The 15,883-nt window shown below is 42.0% G+C and overlaps 1 protein-coding gene across 1 annotated transcript in view; it reads right to left on the bottom strand.

Moving 5' to 3' along the window:
* The window catches only part of LOC127017211 (MAM domain-containing glycosylphosphatidylinositol anchor protein 2), a 187,960-nt gene extending 174,282 nt beyond the window's left edge, over positions 1 to 13,678 (bottom strand). The window contains exons 1-3 of the mRNA XM_050898185.1: positions 13,621 to 13,678; positions 13,463 to 13,527; positions 9,784 to 9,916 (exon numbers count right to left, since the gene is read on the bottom strand). Of these exons, the coding sequence (XP_050754142.1) occupies positions 9,784 to 9,814 (31 nt within the window). The 5' untranslated portion in view covers positions 9,815 to 9,916; positions 13,463 to 13,527; positions 13,621 to 13,678. The remainder of the gene's footprint in view (positions 1 to 9,783; positions 9,917 to 13,462; positions 13,528 to 13,620) is intronic.
* Between the last annotated feature and the right edge of the window lie 2,205 nt (positions 13,679 to 15,883).

Here is a 15,883-nt window from a genome sequence, read left to right as displayed (position 1 = left end):
AGTTCAAAAAAGAATAGATTATAATTCCCAGCTGAGGTCCAGATTTTGAATTACAGGGTAAAAATAAACTTTTTATTGACCACACTGCCACACCATGCTGCAATATGGTAGGTCCTTTCTTTTCATCAATAGTCCTTAAAAAAACCAAACCAACACCCCTGCCCCCCAAAAAACACAACCAAAATCAAAACAAAAAAAACCCAGAACTGAACATCAGTGAAAATCACTTTTATACACCCATCCTCTCTGCTTTACCCTCCCTGCTGCTACTGAGAGACCCATAATCTTCTGACTGCTATTTCACAGTCCTACTTGATGGTCTCACAAAAGACAAGTCTTCTAGGCAGAAAGTGCCAGTGTGTATTGAACCAGCCAGGATAAGATACTCCAGTGGGCCAAACTGTCAAGCAAACATGCACCTACGTGCGCCAGCAGCTCATCTGCTCTCTCAGGACACACCAACTTAGCTGTAGACTCTGCTGGAAAGGGGCAAGGCTTCCAGGGCAGGTTCACCTTTTGTCTTGGCAATGAGTTCTCCAACAAAGCCAAGGGAGAAAAATTATGCAGAGACACTTAAACATGAGCTCTTTGCAGGCTTAGGAGCAGAATTCATCACAGAATCATATGACGATTGAGGTTGGAGGCACCTCTGGAGGTCATCTGGTCCAACCCCCTGCTCAAGCAGGGTCCCCTACTGCAGGTTGTCCAGAGCCATGTCCAGATGTCTTTTGACTATCTCAGGACGGAGACTCCACCTCTCCGGGCAACCTGTGCCAGTGCTCAATCACCCTCACTGTAAAAACGTGTTTTTATAAAGTCACTGTCAAGTAGTGACCAGTCATGTAGAGCTTTTAACTTCAGTGATGTCTCGTTCAGGTGCTGCATGCAATCCACGTGCAGAAGAGTAGCAAAATACTCCAGCTGTAATGACTTCCAGTTCCAAAAAACTTCGTGTTTAGACACATAAAACAGGTATGTTCACCATACAGTTCAAACTTTCTTTTGTTTTACTTGCTTTTTTTCCCATTTCATTCTCACTGCCTTTAAAATTCCAGCACTTCCAGGGCAGAGGAAGTAACGGCAAAGTTCTCAAATCCCAATTCTTTCAGGTATGTGTCCTTTTTTTGACTTAATACATGAAATTACTGAAGTAATACATTCCCAGACCAGCTTTCAGTATTGCAAGTGGTTTAGGGTTTACCCTGACACACAGGGTGAATTCTCATCTTTGTGAAAGCACCCGGACCTGTTCTAGCACAAAGGGGTGGCTCCCCCCACCCAGGGCAGCTGCCCCCCACGATTGCCAGAGCCACCCATTAGTCTGCGCGCCTTAACCTCAGACTGGGGGGCATGTGACCCCCACGTACCAGCAGTCACTGCTCAGTTTGAATATGCTACCTGGTCAGAGATTAAAAAAAACCTCATATTTTTCAGTTTCCCCTGAGCCTGCCACCAAAATAAAGAAGCTAAAAGGTTGAGTAAAGTGCAAGATCATTTTGCCCGGGCATACTATCAGGAATGGAAAACGATGAGGTTGCAGGGGAAGCAGAGAGGGGAGTTACAGGAAAGAAATAAAGCGAAGAATGAGATTATATTTAACAAGGTCCATTTTCAGCTGGACTCGGTCTTTACATGTTCACATATATGTGAACAAGCTGGCCTGGAGCGCCAGCCCAGGTAACCGTAGCCCACTCCCTGCGCTCTCCCTGTATTCTCAATAGCCTTTTTTTCCCTCCTCCAACTTTTTCTGAAATCCTCTGTTTTTTAACCAATGGGGATGCAGCTTTGATGACTCATCTCTTTATTCCCGATTTGCCTGGCTGCTTTTCATCCAGCAGCAGCAGCACTTTGATGACTCGCACTTTGCTCGTGCTGCCGTTCACGCACAGATGTGGCATTGATAGCTCCAACAGGGAGGAAGGGAGGCGGATACGTTTGCTATTCAGAGCACTTCCTCAGTGGTTACGCTCTGGAGACGACTACAATAGCTCACAGCTCCCACACTGTATGAACTATTCATTCTGTGGACATTTTATCAAGAGGGTATGAAGGGAAGGCAGGATCCTCCCTTTAGCAGCAGAGCAGTGTTAAATCAGCTTAATCCAATCACAAAACTGTCCCCTTCATCACTATATTTAGATGCACGGTTGTACATGTAGGCTTAAATTCATCTCGGCTAATTTCAACCACCCGAAAGTCAGGCATGCAATCCGAGGTCATGTATCTCGATGAGATATAAGCACCCCTAAAGCACAATTCTTGCTCTCCAAAAATAGACGGGATGAATTGCTCTTTGGAGCCATCTCTCTCCCTCTCCTCACCAAGTACAGCGCTCCCTGAACAACCAGTGTACTACAGACAACTAAGCTTTCACACTGCTAGTTAGGTGAGACAAATCCTGTCTTGCAACAGCAACAATTGCCCACACAATTAGTGGATTAGGAATGACTGGCTAATGAGGAGCTGCAGAGAAAGGACCCTCAGGGTTCTGGTGGGTGGCAACCGGGACACAAAGCAAACGTTAGCAATATGTGCTCGGTAAAAGGGAGTTATCATACAGGGATGCATAAACAAGAACTTTGTTGGGAAATGTATGGAACAAGCCCTGCACTGAATCCCCTGCTTATGAGGCTGGGTGCTGTGGAGTACTCTACATGCCCTGAAGCACTGAACTTCACCAAGGAGGTGGACAGAGGAGATCAACAGGAACAGTGTGAGGCAGAGATGATGGGACACTCAGGCAAAGATTAAGGAGCTAGGTTCGTTATCCAACAGAAGAGATGGGACAAGATAACCGTCTTCAAATACATGAAACGCTGCTGGAAAGGGGAAGAGGATAATCTCTTCTTCATGCCATGGTGGACAGGACCAGAGCGATGGGCCAGACTGCCTGCCAACAATGCGGCACCTCTGCTGCTGGCAGCCAGCTTAAACGGACATCTTTAGGACAACGTTTAGATCTAGTGCATTCTGCCATGAAGAATGGGACTAGACGACCTCTTGGGGTCCTTCCCAGCTTTATTTTCTATTATTCCTTTTTGCTAAAGCATTAAAACCATCCACCTTCAGTATTCAGCTCCGAATATACAGCTGGCTGTATTTCTTATCTGAGGATTTCAAGCCTCTTTAGTGCAGGATCACACCTCACTGTCACATTCTCTGAGAATGCCAGGGGATGCTAAGAGAAATGTTTTTTTTCAAAATGAGATCATTCTCTTAACACTGTATTGTCTGAATGAAGGGAAACAAAGCAAGTTTATTGTGACAGACTAATGCTTAATGGAGGGATTAAAAGTGAATTATTTTTTTTTCAATTTGTTTCCCACCACATGCCCCAGACAGAATGCCAGCTTCAGCTGTCATTTGAATGAACTATGTCATGCAGCTGAAAAAATCACGTATTGAAATACTCATCTTTCTTGGTAAAAGTTACTGTTGTGGATTATTTCTATGCTGGAGGCTGCCAAAAATCAGCCTCAATATTATGTATTAATGATCACCTTCAGTAAGCAGCCTGAACTGGCTGCTAATATACAAACTAATAGACATTTTCAAATTAATCTGTGACACCAACAATGCTCTGTAGATCAAGATAAAAGTTTTATTTGCTTTTACTCAATCATATTAGAAGAAATGTTGTTGGAAGCCCAGAATTTCAGTGGTTTTATGGGTAAATATCATGCCTTTTCTCTGACCCTTTGAAACAATGAACACTCTTAAAAGGATCCATTCATGTTGTTACTAGATGTGGGCATCCAGATGTGCGATTCAGAGTTAGCTGTATCTGAAGTTACCTTTCCCAGCTCTAAAGATTAAATAGTGAGTCACACGCAAAGTGGTGACAGATTTTAATATCATCCATCAATAATGCACGTTTGACACAGAGCAGAATTATGCTTGGAATAACATAGCCCCTGTATTTCTAAAGGAGACTGCACTTGTTCCTGTTAAGCATCTTCAGAAAGAAGCACCTCCTGACCAATGTATGGTCCAGGCTAAGGCAGGGCGATAGGTCTTCAGGACTTTCGTCAGTTCTTACATAGACAACGATGTGCTGGGGAGAGCAGATAATACTGAATTCAAACAACAACTTCCACAACACTGTTTTGCCTTTTAATGTCCTTGCTTTAGTCACAGAACTGTCAAACGATCTCCATCAGAAGGGATCTCTGGAGGCCAATGCCAATTAGACCAGGTTGCTCTGGCCTCATCCAGTCAAAGTCTGAGCATCTTCGCGAAGTAAGCAAACCCAGCTCCTTCAGCCTCCTCTCACGTGTCACCTGCTCTAGCTCCGGACCATCTTTGTGGCCTCCACTGATCTTGCTCCAGTCCATCCATGTCTTGCTTGCTCTAGGGAGCCCCAAACTGGACAGAGCAGTCCGATGCAGTCTCACAAGCGCTGAACAGAGGGGAAGGGTCACTGCCCTGGACCTGCTGGCTGCAGTCCTGCTAGTACAGCCCAGCTTGCTGTTGGCCTTTTTGGCACGGGCACATTGCTGGCTCATCTTCAACTTGTCTGCAGGGCAACCCAGCTCCCTTTCTGCAAAGCTGCTTTCTAGCCAGTTGGCCCCAACAGGTACTGGTACATGGGGTGGTTGTTCCTCTCCAGGGACAGGACGTGGCATTTCCCTCAGCTAATTTCATGAGGCTGCTGGCTGCCCTTTTCTCCAGCCTGTCAAGACCCCTGTCTTGACTACTACTCCCAATTTGGTATCTGAAAACTTGCCAAACGTGCACTGGGTCCCATCATTTTGGTCATTAACATTCTGTTGTACAGTATTGTTCCCGGTTTTGATCCCCAAGGGATGACGTGAGCAAATGACCACCAGTTGGACATCATGCCACCCTTTAAGCCCAAACGCCCAGTCAATCTTCCGCTAATCATTCGCATCTCACAAATCTGGCTATAAGGAAACTATGGGAGGTCATGTCAAAGGTCTTACTAAAGACAAGGCAAGAGGATGAGAAGGTATAATAGAGGAATCAAGGTGGCGATCCCAAAACACTTGTAAGTGGGAACAGGAGATGAGAAAGGTGTCGGGGAGCTGTTCCTATGAGAAGACACAACCTGTAGCACTGTGCTCCCCCCACCCCAGAAGCCTTTGCTGCCAGCTCTGTCTTTTGTGCTTCTTGCAGTATCAAACTGCGAGGACTGTTTGGAGGAAAAAAATTCACTGATTTCAGGAATACAAATACAGTAAGAGCTCTAAGAGGGTAAAAAACACGAATGGGGAAAAGACCCATGTGAGTGCCATGCAAGAACCCTCTGAGGCCTTGAGGAAGAGATGGGACAGCAGCAACTCCAAGAAAAACCAAACAGGTAGAGTAGGAGGCAGAATCAGATCAATTGGATTTCTTCTTGGGTACAGCATGGACGTAGTGAGGCAACAAAAACAGGTAACGTAGACAGAAAGTATGGAGGTCATGACTCAGTGTGACACCCACGCTCGCAGCTGCTCCTCTTCCGACAGCATGGATTCAAGCACATACACTGAGAAAACTGTCAGGGTTCGTCCTCCTTCTCAGAATAACCCCTTGATTTTGTTGCAAAGCAGCTGCATTTGGTTTTACAACTCCTGCTTGTATTAACTTACCCAAATTAACTTCTACATGCTGATTTTAAAGGGACTCAGTCTACTAAAAACAAATGAGAGTTGCAAAATTAGTCCCTTTGCTGTTCTTCCTCACATCTTGACTTCTATTTCTGTTCCTGCCACTCACCAGCAATCTGCCAGCAGGTGAATCACTTCACAGTGTTTCTGCTTCCCTTCAAACTTCCCATCTATTTAGATAATAAATTTGCAGAGTAATAGCTGTCTTTAGATACAAAGCGGGTCTGTGCTCAACAAGTGCCTCTACCTGCTGCTGTACGATATTACTGCTCATTGTCATCTTGGGCTTCAGCATATGCATGGTCACATGCTTCTGAGATGATCTCAGCTTCTCTCATTACAAAATCCACTTTGTTTTTCATATTTTAAACTAGTCTGAACTGGAACAAAGAAAGCCGTGTGTCTGAAAAATGATGCCAATGCACTCTAACTCCTGCAGTACCTACAGACCTATGATGGTGTGTCTAAGGCTTCAGCTCACACCGAACAGATGTAATTAACACACTGCTGTTGAATGAAGGGGGTGTGAGTGTACCTAATTATACCCACATGTAACACTTTAAACCTGCATCATGTCCAAACTATACTGATGAATACATGTTCATCTGATGGCGTCAGCTTAATTACCTCTCTAATTATGCAAGGAGAAGCACGCAGAAAGTTTCCTTTGCATTGGTTCTATCACAGTAATTGATTGTTACTCTGGTGATGCCACGACACGCAATCAAATAATCAGCAGGACGGAGTGAGCACAGAAAACAAAAAGGTCACAGGGACAAGCTGGCATCTGGCACTGAACAGAAACCTGAACTACTCACCCAAAGACATGCCTGGTGTTCCTCAAATTAGCCTCTCAAGTCAGGTATGTGCACAGAAATACAGATGTATGAAAGACCCTGCGGCATAAATAGTAGCAGCAGAGCTCCTGGATCTGCAATGCTTTCCTTGATACAGGTGTCTACGCTCATGCCCAAGTCACTTATAGCTCTTGGTGAGGGAAGGCGGGGAGACTTGAGAGTGTTTCAGAAAAAAGAAAGAGGAAAAAAAGTGTTTATGTGCCTCTGTGACCATATTCTCTAACAATACGGGAAGATTACCAAGCAGAAGGTTCGACAGGTGATTTGACTGTCGTCTGTGAGAACGTCGGTGGCCCTGGGTGCAGAAAGCAGGCAGGGTAGTAGCAGGACACTGTAAGAGCAGTAAGGATTTCCAGGCATACAGTAATAGTTACACTGGGGTTTTTTCACATCTGCTGAGCACACTTCCTCAAGCGCAATCTGCCAGCGATCATCACGCGTGACAAACGCTCGTTACAGCGTGCAGAAGTCCTGCTGCGCATCAGCGCGCGGTGGCAATCAATCAGGGGGAGCGGAGAGCCAAGGTGCTCCCCGCAGCACAGCAGCAACCCAGCCGCCGTGTGCGCGCCGTGTCAATCAGTCGAGGTGAATGGCAAGCCACCGCACACAGATGGTCCGCAAACCCTCGCGAACCCCATCTGGCTGCTGGGACAGCTGATGTCCCCGAGCAACCCGAGCTGGAGTGCACATCCATGGCAGGGAAAAACCTTCCCGACTTTGCCCACAAGTCAATCAATCAAAGGGAGCCTGACAAATCATGCAAGAGTCCCCGTGTCCTGCAATAAAAGCCCGAACCCAGTGAGCCAAATCACTACTGGAACGAGATGGAAACCCGCAGCTGCTGTAAGCCTCAGCTATTCTCCTTGGTCGCCTCTCATCAGTAACAGCCAAGTTCAACAAAAACTTCTCGCACCAGTTATGCTTACAGACCTGATAAATGCAGAATAGCCAAATCGCCAGCAATTTTACATTATGATCAGATAATTTGCAGCTGAACTTAAATTCCTTTGTAGCCACATTTATTACAATAAATATCATGCATGTTTGCCACCTTACAGACACTTCTGTTTGTCTCTCTTTTGTTTCCATTCGATAGGAACCTCCATTACATGCCTCCAGCTTTAAATTAAAAACACATGGACAGGCTAGGACTGCTCTATAGCGAAACAGAGTATCAAGTTCAGGCTCTGATTTTCATTACTTTGGATTTATCCTGGATTACTCTGGATTTACAATTTATATAACGTCTATGAAGTTACACCATGTGAAGTTCTACCAAAGAACTTCTACATCAGATGAAGTCATACGAAATGAGAAAAGTTTTGTCTCGGAGTCATCAACACATCAGTCATTGTCTTTAATGAGTTGTTGCAGTAATTACTATACGTATTTAATCTTGCCCTTGATGATGGTTGCAACCAAGTTCTTCATGAGAAAGTGTGAATCCTTGCAGTTTTTCAGGCTTGTTTACTTTGGAAATTACTCCAGAAGAGCAATTCCTGTTAATGTAGCAAGCCACCCTTCTCCCAAAATAAACATGACATTTGTAAGGTGGGAATAATTCATTCTTTTTGCAAAATTAGATTATGATCACCTGCCCTCAGTTCGGAATAGTTATGCTATTTGGTGTTCCCCCTTTACTGTGACATAAACAAACTTCTGTTGTAGATGAGGTCCAACATGGACAGAGACTGTTCTGGCTCCAACAGCAAAATTATCGCTCTGAAAAATGGGGTCAGTAACAACTCTCATACTCTGTTCTCATGGATGAAGACGGATGAGTTACTACTGGTGTTGAGAGGAAAGTTGCTCCCACCAATCAGCTATACCTCTCCATCGCAGACAGGCTTTCACGCCTCTTCTGGTATGAAATCAGAGCAACTAATGAGGGACAAACCTCACATTATGATATTTTTTTCCTGGCAAAATTAATGAGAGAGTAAATGAAGGGCTTCCAAAAATCATTTTGCCAGATACCTTCGGAGCTGACTGTAATTCCCCTACTGCCAGCGGCAGCTTTAAAGCTGAGCTGTGAATTTGCTTTGCAGTGGGTTGTGTACAGTAATGGTACACACCACAGTTTTGAAGTCCCTGCTGTCAAATCAGAAATTCAGAAGAAGCTGAAGGCAACTCCTTGGAATAAAGCCGTGAGGACAGAAATAATGTGAAATGTGCAAGTGCAAATCAAATTCATAGTTCATCTTAGACGCACTCAGCATGTTAATGCCTCAACTGTTTTGTTCATTTGCTACCTGTTTTCAGTGCCCTGAGGCATACACTATTAAGGCATAACCCAACGTAATCTAACCTGAAGTCTTCAAATGTTACAACACTTGCTGCAGAACTGTTCTCCAGAAAACACTCCTCTGAAATTCCTAATTATTTAGAAATCTAAGCTGAGAACTTTGCTCTTTGGCATCGGGTTTATAAACCATTTCAGACGCATCCTCTGCGGATCCTGCACACAGAGCCTTTAGGAGAGTTAAAATCTGTAATTTCCATCCTCCTGGAAACCAGCATTCCCAATTGCACTTCTTGTGATCAACCACTGGCATGAGGCTCTCGAGCTACATAGCAGTGATACAGCCACAAAGAGAGGGAATATACAACCGACTGTTTGCTTGGCCAGGGACAAATCCAAAGCATGCACAAGAAATGTCACAACACGGAGACAGCTTGGTCAGAGACTATAGCTAAATGCCTAGTTATCCTCCTGCAAAGCATTGCAGCACAACTGCTTGAATATTTTCATTTGAACCAATTAAAGCGGAAAGAAAACATTTTTGTTTAAATCAATGTGAGAAATCAATGTTTAAATCAATGTTTAAATCAATGTAAGAGTATATTAAATCAATCATGTAAAATCAATCCTTTAAATCAACGTAAGAATAGAAAAAGGTTGATTTTTTCCTAAAATTTTTTGTTGACCGAAAATGATTAGTTTTCAACAAAACATTGAGAGAAGTATTTGAGTATTTGTTTTTACGCTATCCCCAGCCTTGACTGAGATGCCCCTTCCTCTTACCTTGCTGCAGAATCTTCTTTGAAGTCTATCCACAACAATGAACCTCCCTGACACTGGGGGAAAATGTACATCCTGATATAAAATCCAGAGAGCGATAAATAGAGAGCAATAAATCAAAACTCTTCTTCAAATCCTAACTTTGGTGAGAAAAAAGAAAACACCTGAAAACAGCTCCTACCGCTGTGCGGCTGCATACCGTCACGTACATTTTAAGCAAGAGAACAACACCGAAACACAAAAGACCACGGGGACATCAAAGGACCGGGAAGGGTTGCTGCTGGAGGCCCACCTGTTTTATTAGACAGTCGGAAGGACACCATCTTGTCAGGGATGCTGCAGACATTCCTCACCGAGGCGATGCAGCTGTAATTAGCGTAGTCCTGAGGTCGGAGGTTCTTCAGCTTCAGGATCTTTGTTTCTCCCTGCGCGTGCAAAAGAGAGCGTTAGGAAGGGACCGAGGCAGAGGAACAAGCAGGGATGCAGGAAACACCGAGACTGGCTTTCAGGAGGCAAGAGGAAGATGCAGAGGTGGCTAATTAGTAGATGTTGAAGTGGTCCAGAAAACATATTTTATTTAATTACCTGAAAGAATGGCAGCTGGCATAACCTAAAACTGTAGCTTCACTTATATATTAAAGGCAAAAGAAAAGAGAGCAGCGAGGGGGAAATTGGTTTGACAGAGTCTTTCAAGTTGCAGCATTATTCGGGATAATATATCTTAAGGTACAATCTACGTGATGAAAAAAATCACAAGCTACAGAAATCCTGCTGTTTTCCTTTGAAAATGAGCTGCTGATGGATTTTATTTTTAGCCAGCAGTGTAAATGATGGAGCAGGGACCTGAATGGGATATGTAATGAAGGAGTTCCTTCAGACACAATCAAGAGAAAACTGGAAAATACGAGATTTCCACTGCAGTACTATGTGAAATGGGCACCGCAGAACCAGAAACTCAGGAGAAAAAGTAAGTTGCTGAAATATGTATGTAAAATCTTACAGTATTGTTAGCAACAAGAGTAACAAAAAGCCAAAAGGAGTGTTAGATACCAAATCCTGAGCACACAGAGATGTCATGGGACAGAGCAGGGAGGAAGAAAGCACAGGGAGCACAGCAAAGTACATCAGGGTGTCAGGCGTGAGGATGCGACAGCGTGGAGGGCTGCGAAAACATCAGATAAATCTGTATGTATCGATACTGGCACATTATTCACTCTAGCATTAAAATAACAAACTTCCTCGGGCTTTCAATCTCCTCCTCGAGCTGCTTGCTTCAAAAGTCTTTGCCTGCATTTGTAGTGATAAGCTAAAAATGTATTATGCTTAGACAAGGCTAAGGCAGAACCCCAGCCCAGGGAGGCAGACACTCTGAATGGGCTCACAAAGCATCAAAAGAGCAAGCTTTGGAAAATGTTCATTATCACGTGTCCTGTTAAAGCTGAGCAACTTTTAATATTACCACAGCTTGAGCAACATATTTAATTTTTTTTTTTTAACAATATCATGTGCACCAGCTGCCCAGGCCGAAACCAGGACAAAGCAAAAATATGGTAGTTTGTGAAAATGCATGTACAGAACTAGCAAAAAAACAATAAAAGAGAAGATACAGCTAGCCAGACAAGGAAAGAAACAGTTGTCGAAATCAAGCTTGGTAGATGTTTGGAGTATTGGAACTGAAGTGCCTTGTATGTGTAATCAGTCCCACAGAAATTACGTGATTAAAATTAAGCACATGCTGATTTAGTGTTTGCAAGACCAAGTCTTTGAAAGGCTGTTCCTAAAGATAAAGATCCTACTTCAAGAAGAGGTTTATCTGGGCTAGAGAAGGGCCTGATCCAGGTTAGGAGGAACACAGCTACCAAAGTCATTGAGTTCTGGAAACACAGAGCAGCTGCATCCCATCAGTTCATGCCTTAGCCGTGGACTCCAAGCCGAACTTGTGGGCTGAACTCACAATGGTATTCTGGATCGTGTCCCCAGATTGCAGAGATTTATAAAAATGTATATATTTTCTTCATTGGTTTGGATAATTAGTCTAATTATGTCTAATTGCATAATTATTGTAAATACAGCAAATTTAATCTTGTACTCAGGCTGTGCAATTACAATGTGCAATGCGGATGATGCAAACTCTTAGGAAAAAATTCTGCATCAAGATTTTGGTTTTGAAAAGTTCGGTGTTTCAAACACTTCCACAGATGAGAATATGCATGTTTGTTCAATTTTTTTCCCCATGGCAGCTAAAATAAGTAGCTGACATTACCTGACTCATCAAAAAAAAAAGATCTGTTCAAAGCTCAAGAATTCATTTGTATATGCCCAGTTTTCCAGGTGCCTTCTATGATTGAATAAAACAAGAAAACCACCGGAAAGAAAAACTAGCCTTTTTTGGGTACAGTACCTTAGAAAATTTAATTGTGTTACTACTTGTTTTCCTTTACATTTCATTTGATTGTCAGATTGATAATCCCCCTTCAAAGCAATCACCAAAAAATGCCACCTCAAATTCGTATCTCTCGATGCTCTGAAGTCAAATCCCCTCTATCCCTCTTTACATCTGCTCTTACTGTTTGTTACCGTATCATAAGCTGAACCAATTATGCAGAGACGTGCAGTAGATGTTTATGACTCTTGAACCTTTAATTACACCTTTTCCTCTTACAAACATGTATAAGATCTTGTAGGCACACCGACAAGATACACTAATTCCACCTGACCTCCAATAAATGTATAAAGGTTATGGATAAGCTTTCGACTATCAACGTGACAATCTGATTTATTTATTAATTCAGCCCAGACAGAGGTTCTAGGAAGAATGCTCCTAGTAACCTAAAAATATATATATTTTTTATAATATTTAATCTAATTTCATATGACATGTTAGTAGATATGTTCTTGTCAGATGATAGGGAAGGTAATCATCAGCATTTCTGTATTGAAATATAAAACAAAAGTCTCATGTCAAGGGATCCTCTCACTTTTTAATTAAAACATTAAAAAACTCCAGTTTACACACTTGAGTCCAAGGAAACAAGCCACAGATTTGCTAACCTGGGTCCGTACATGTTAATTTAAAAATAATCTCATCACATTTAGGAGACCAATAACTTGACTATGTAATCTAATTCTTATCTCTGCAAGGTTCCAGGCTACATGTTTCTCAGTAAAATACCAGGCCACTGTAGTAATATAAAGCTGTCAAGTACAATAAAAAGAAAAAAATGAAGGTGCTCTCAAATCATTAGCTGAAAATTATTTATGAAAGTTGCAGGTTGCTTTCTGCTATGAAGACCAAATTACCAGGCAGTTTTCACCTCTGTCTTTACTCGTTATTGCTTGAGGCTTTCCAAAACAATTTTTTCTCCTTTTTTCTTTTTTTTTTCTTTTTGCGAACACCATCACACACTTTTGTCCACAGACAATAGGATATGCCACCTTTTTATTCTGAGACTGTGCAAATGTGCTAACAATAAATTAATCTGATCTAATCTGACAGACTCTTTTGATGGCCCAGTCTGCCTTCGTGGCTGTGAGCGAGAGTCGGAAGACTTAAAAAAGCACTTCTTTCCATTTTTGCCACCTCATCTTTTAAGTGTGTAATTCTGGAACAAAAACTTATATTCAAAGACGTGAAAGGCAGAATAAAATAAAAAAAACAACACAGGGAGTTGCCATAGAGTTTAGCCTTCCTGAAAAGCTTTTTAGGCTGTAACTTCTGTGCGGAATCACTTTGCATTGTATCGGAAAAGATTAGGGAATAGCAGTCAAATCAGAGGTTTGCGCTTGCAGCGCCCAAGCAAAATGACTTCAAAGGGGCTCCTGCAGATAGCACTCACTGTGCATCTTCCCATAATTTCCTATTTCATCATTTTACAAAAAATTAGAAGACATATTTTATATTAGGAAGTCTTATAATAACATACGGTGCATTTGTGCCGGGGTGTAGTTATCTGTAGGGCATGTCCACTTACCCACACCACAAACCCAGCAGGGATATGCAGGCAGATCCAGTTACAAAGAACCTGGTGCAAGTAGCCTAAGGAAGGAAAAAATAATGTACTTTCATTCCTACCTGGGTAAAGAAGGGCTCATAGATCTCCACTCCTTTATCAGACCCTTGCAGCAATACCTCTTGGCCGCGTCGCCAGCTGTACCGAACAGGCGGATTGGAGTTGGCAACGCACCTGAGAAACACCGTTCTCTCATAGTAAAACTGCTCTTTTGCTTCCCCGATGCTCTGGTGGACTGTTACTATTGGATCGTCCAAATCTGGAAAGACAGAAAGAACGACCGAGATAAAGTCAGGCTTCGGTTGACTCTATGATGGTTCTGCGATGGGAAGCGCGCGCATCGCCTTGGATACAAGTCAACAGCAAAATAGAGGCAATGCAGCTCTAAAAGCCACAAACGTACATTTTGGGACTTTCGCAGCGGAATTCAGTTTTAGAGTTTGTTTTCATCTGCACAGCACCTAGCACTACTGGATCTTCGTTTACAACTCAGGCTTTTGGATATAACAATATATACAATATCATATATGATAACGTCAATTACATTTCTGTTATGTTTCCACTAATACTTAGGTTTCATCTGGTTTTCATCTTTACTACTTGTTTCTTGTGTATGATTTTAATTTAAATGTCTCTTAAACAAAATAGTTTACAAAGCTTTGGAAATAAATAGACAGACTAATTTGCATCCTAATGGTAGGATCCACTAGAACATAGATCATGTGCATGCAGCTGTTTTCCTTTAAAGCGGCAATTTAATACAGTAATTTAATGCATATTCCCTTCTTTTAGTTACATGCATTTAACTTCAAGCAGGTAAATTCATCACAGGCTTTAGAACATACTTCTCTTGATTAAAATACAGATATCATATAATTACTCCCACTGCATCAGCTCAAAGAAAATTAGATCCCACAACAGAATTCACTCATCTTATATAGGGAAGAAATAACGATAGCCCTTGGAGTGTGAATACACCTAATTAATTAATTTGGGCTTTATTCCATCAGGAAAAAGTAGATTCCTCTTTGCAGGGTGTTCCTATTGTTTATTATGAGCTTTCTCTGAAGGTACAATTAGAAGAAAAGCAATGGCTATTTTTACTACGTACTAGTTAAAAACACTCAACCTCCCAACGACGTGGTAAGCAATTCTCTGGCGAGCTTTAGGGAGAAGTTACACTACCTGAAGGGCTGGCAGCCAAGGGGAAATTGCTTCTCTAAGTCTAGCCCCTATGTTTCAAAGGCACGTCCAGGTTTGGCTCCAACAGTTACAATACGGGCACTGATGCTGTTACCCACAGAGAGTAGGAACAATTTGCCTAATTATACCTGTACCGATCTGGTCTGCAAGCACACAGCAACATCACATTCCCATGTGCAACTCAGCCTTGACTGAAATAATTTCAGAACCTTATCAGCCGTGCTTCTTCCTTAAAACAAAATATAAATAATGCTTTAAGTAGTGTTTAATTAATTACTTATCCACAAATTTAACCTTATTTTTGCAAAGTCTTGTGTGAGTAACTATCCAAATGTCAATTCATCAGATTTATTTGAGGCCACGATTCAGTGAAATGCAGAACAAATGCTCAAATCTTAGCATGAACACCGGTGTCAAAGAGAACATGGTCATGCTCAAAGGCACCTGCACGCTTGATCCCTTTTCAAAGGTGTTGAAAAGAAGGACAGTTCTTTTTGGGGAAGCATCACATGCCTTTTGCTCCCATGTCCTTCCCCAAGTGCCAGCCAAACACCACTGTAACCACCACAGTGTATTGTGCGAGATGGACCGTCAGCATAGCAGTTCTTAAAAAATTTGGGGGGTTGATAGTTTTATAAACTAGAGGTGAGGCAGAGGCACGTGGGATTATTAAAGGAAGCCCATCATTAACAATCTGAATAGATTAGCATGTTTCAAACGTCCACACTGAAAAGCAGTTTGCACTTACAAATTATTCTTTAGATGCTTACCTTTTGATTTACATAACAAGAATAAAGCTTGAGAGGCTCTTGATTAATTAGAAACAAAACTTGTTCCAGAATTTGGAATAATTCAAGCAATGATATCTTATAATAGTGCATAGATTCTAAGTAAATGTTACCTTCATTCTACTCTACAAAACATTTAATTTAATATCACAGAAACAAATTATGAAACCGTTGCTCCAAATTAGGATGGCATTTTCTAATGAGATTTCATTTTTGTTTTAAAGGTTATTTTAAATCACAGTAGCATTTGAAAAGGGATGAGATTGCTGAAATGTTATGTCTTCTATTCATGCAATAGAAAATAAAAAGAAGGAAATTAGCTTGCTTCAATTTCTAGGCCAAAACACCTGTTCCCTATATTTTGATGAACAACAGAACATCTCACACATGA

Source organism: Gymnogyps californianus, chromosome 5 (assembly GCF_018139145.2).
Source record: "Gymnogyps californianus isolate 813 chromosome 5, ASM1813914v2, whole genome shotgun sequence".
Taxonomy (NCBI): domain Eukaryota; kingdom Metazoa; phylum Chordata; class Aves; order Accipitriformes; family Cathartidae; genus Gymnogyps; species Gymnogyps californianus.
The sequence above is the reverse complement of the archived record's forward strand: the minus strand, read 5'-3'. Positions and strand labels throughout refer to the sequence as shown.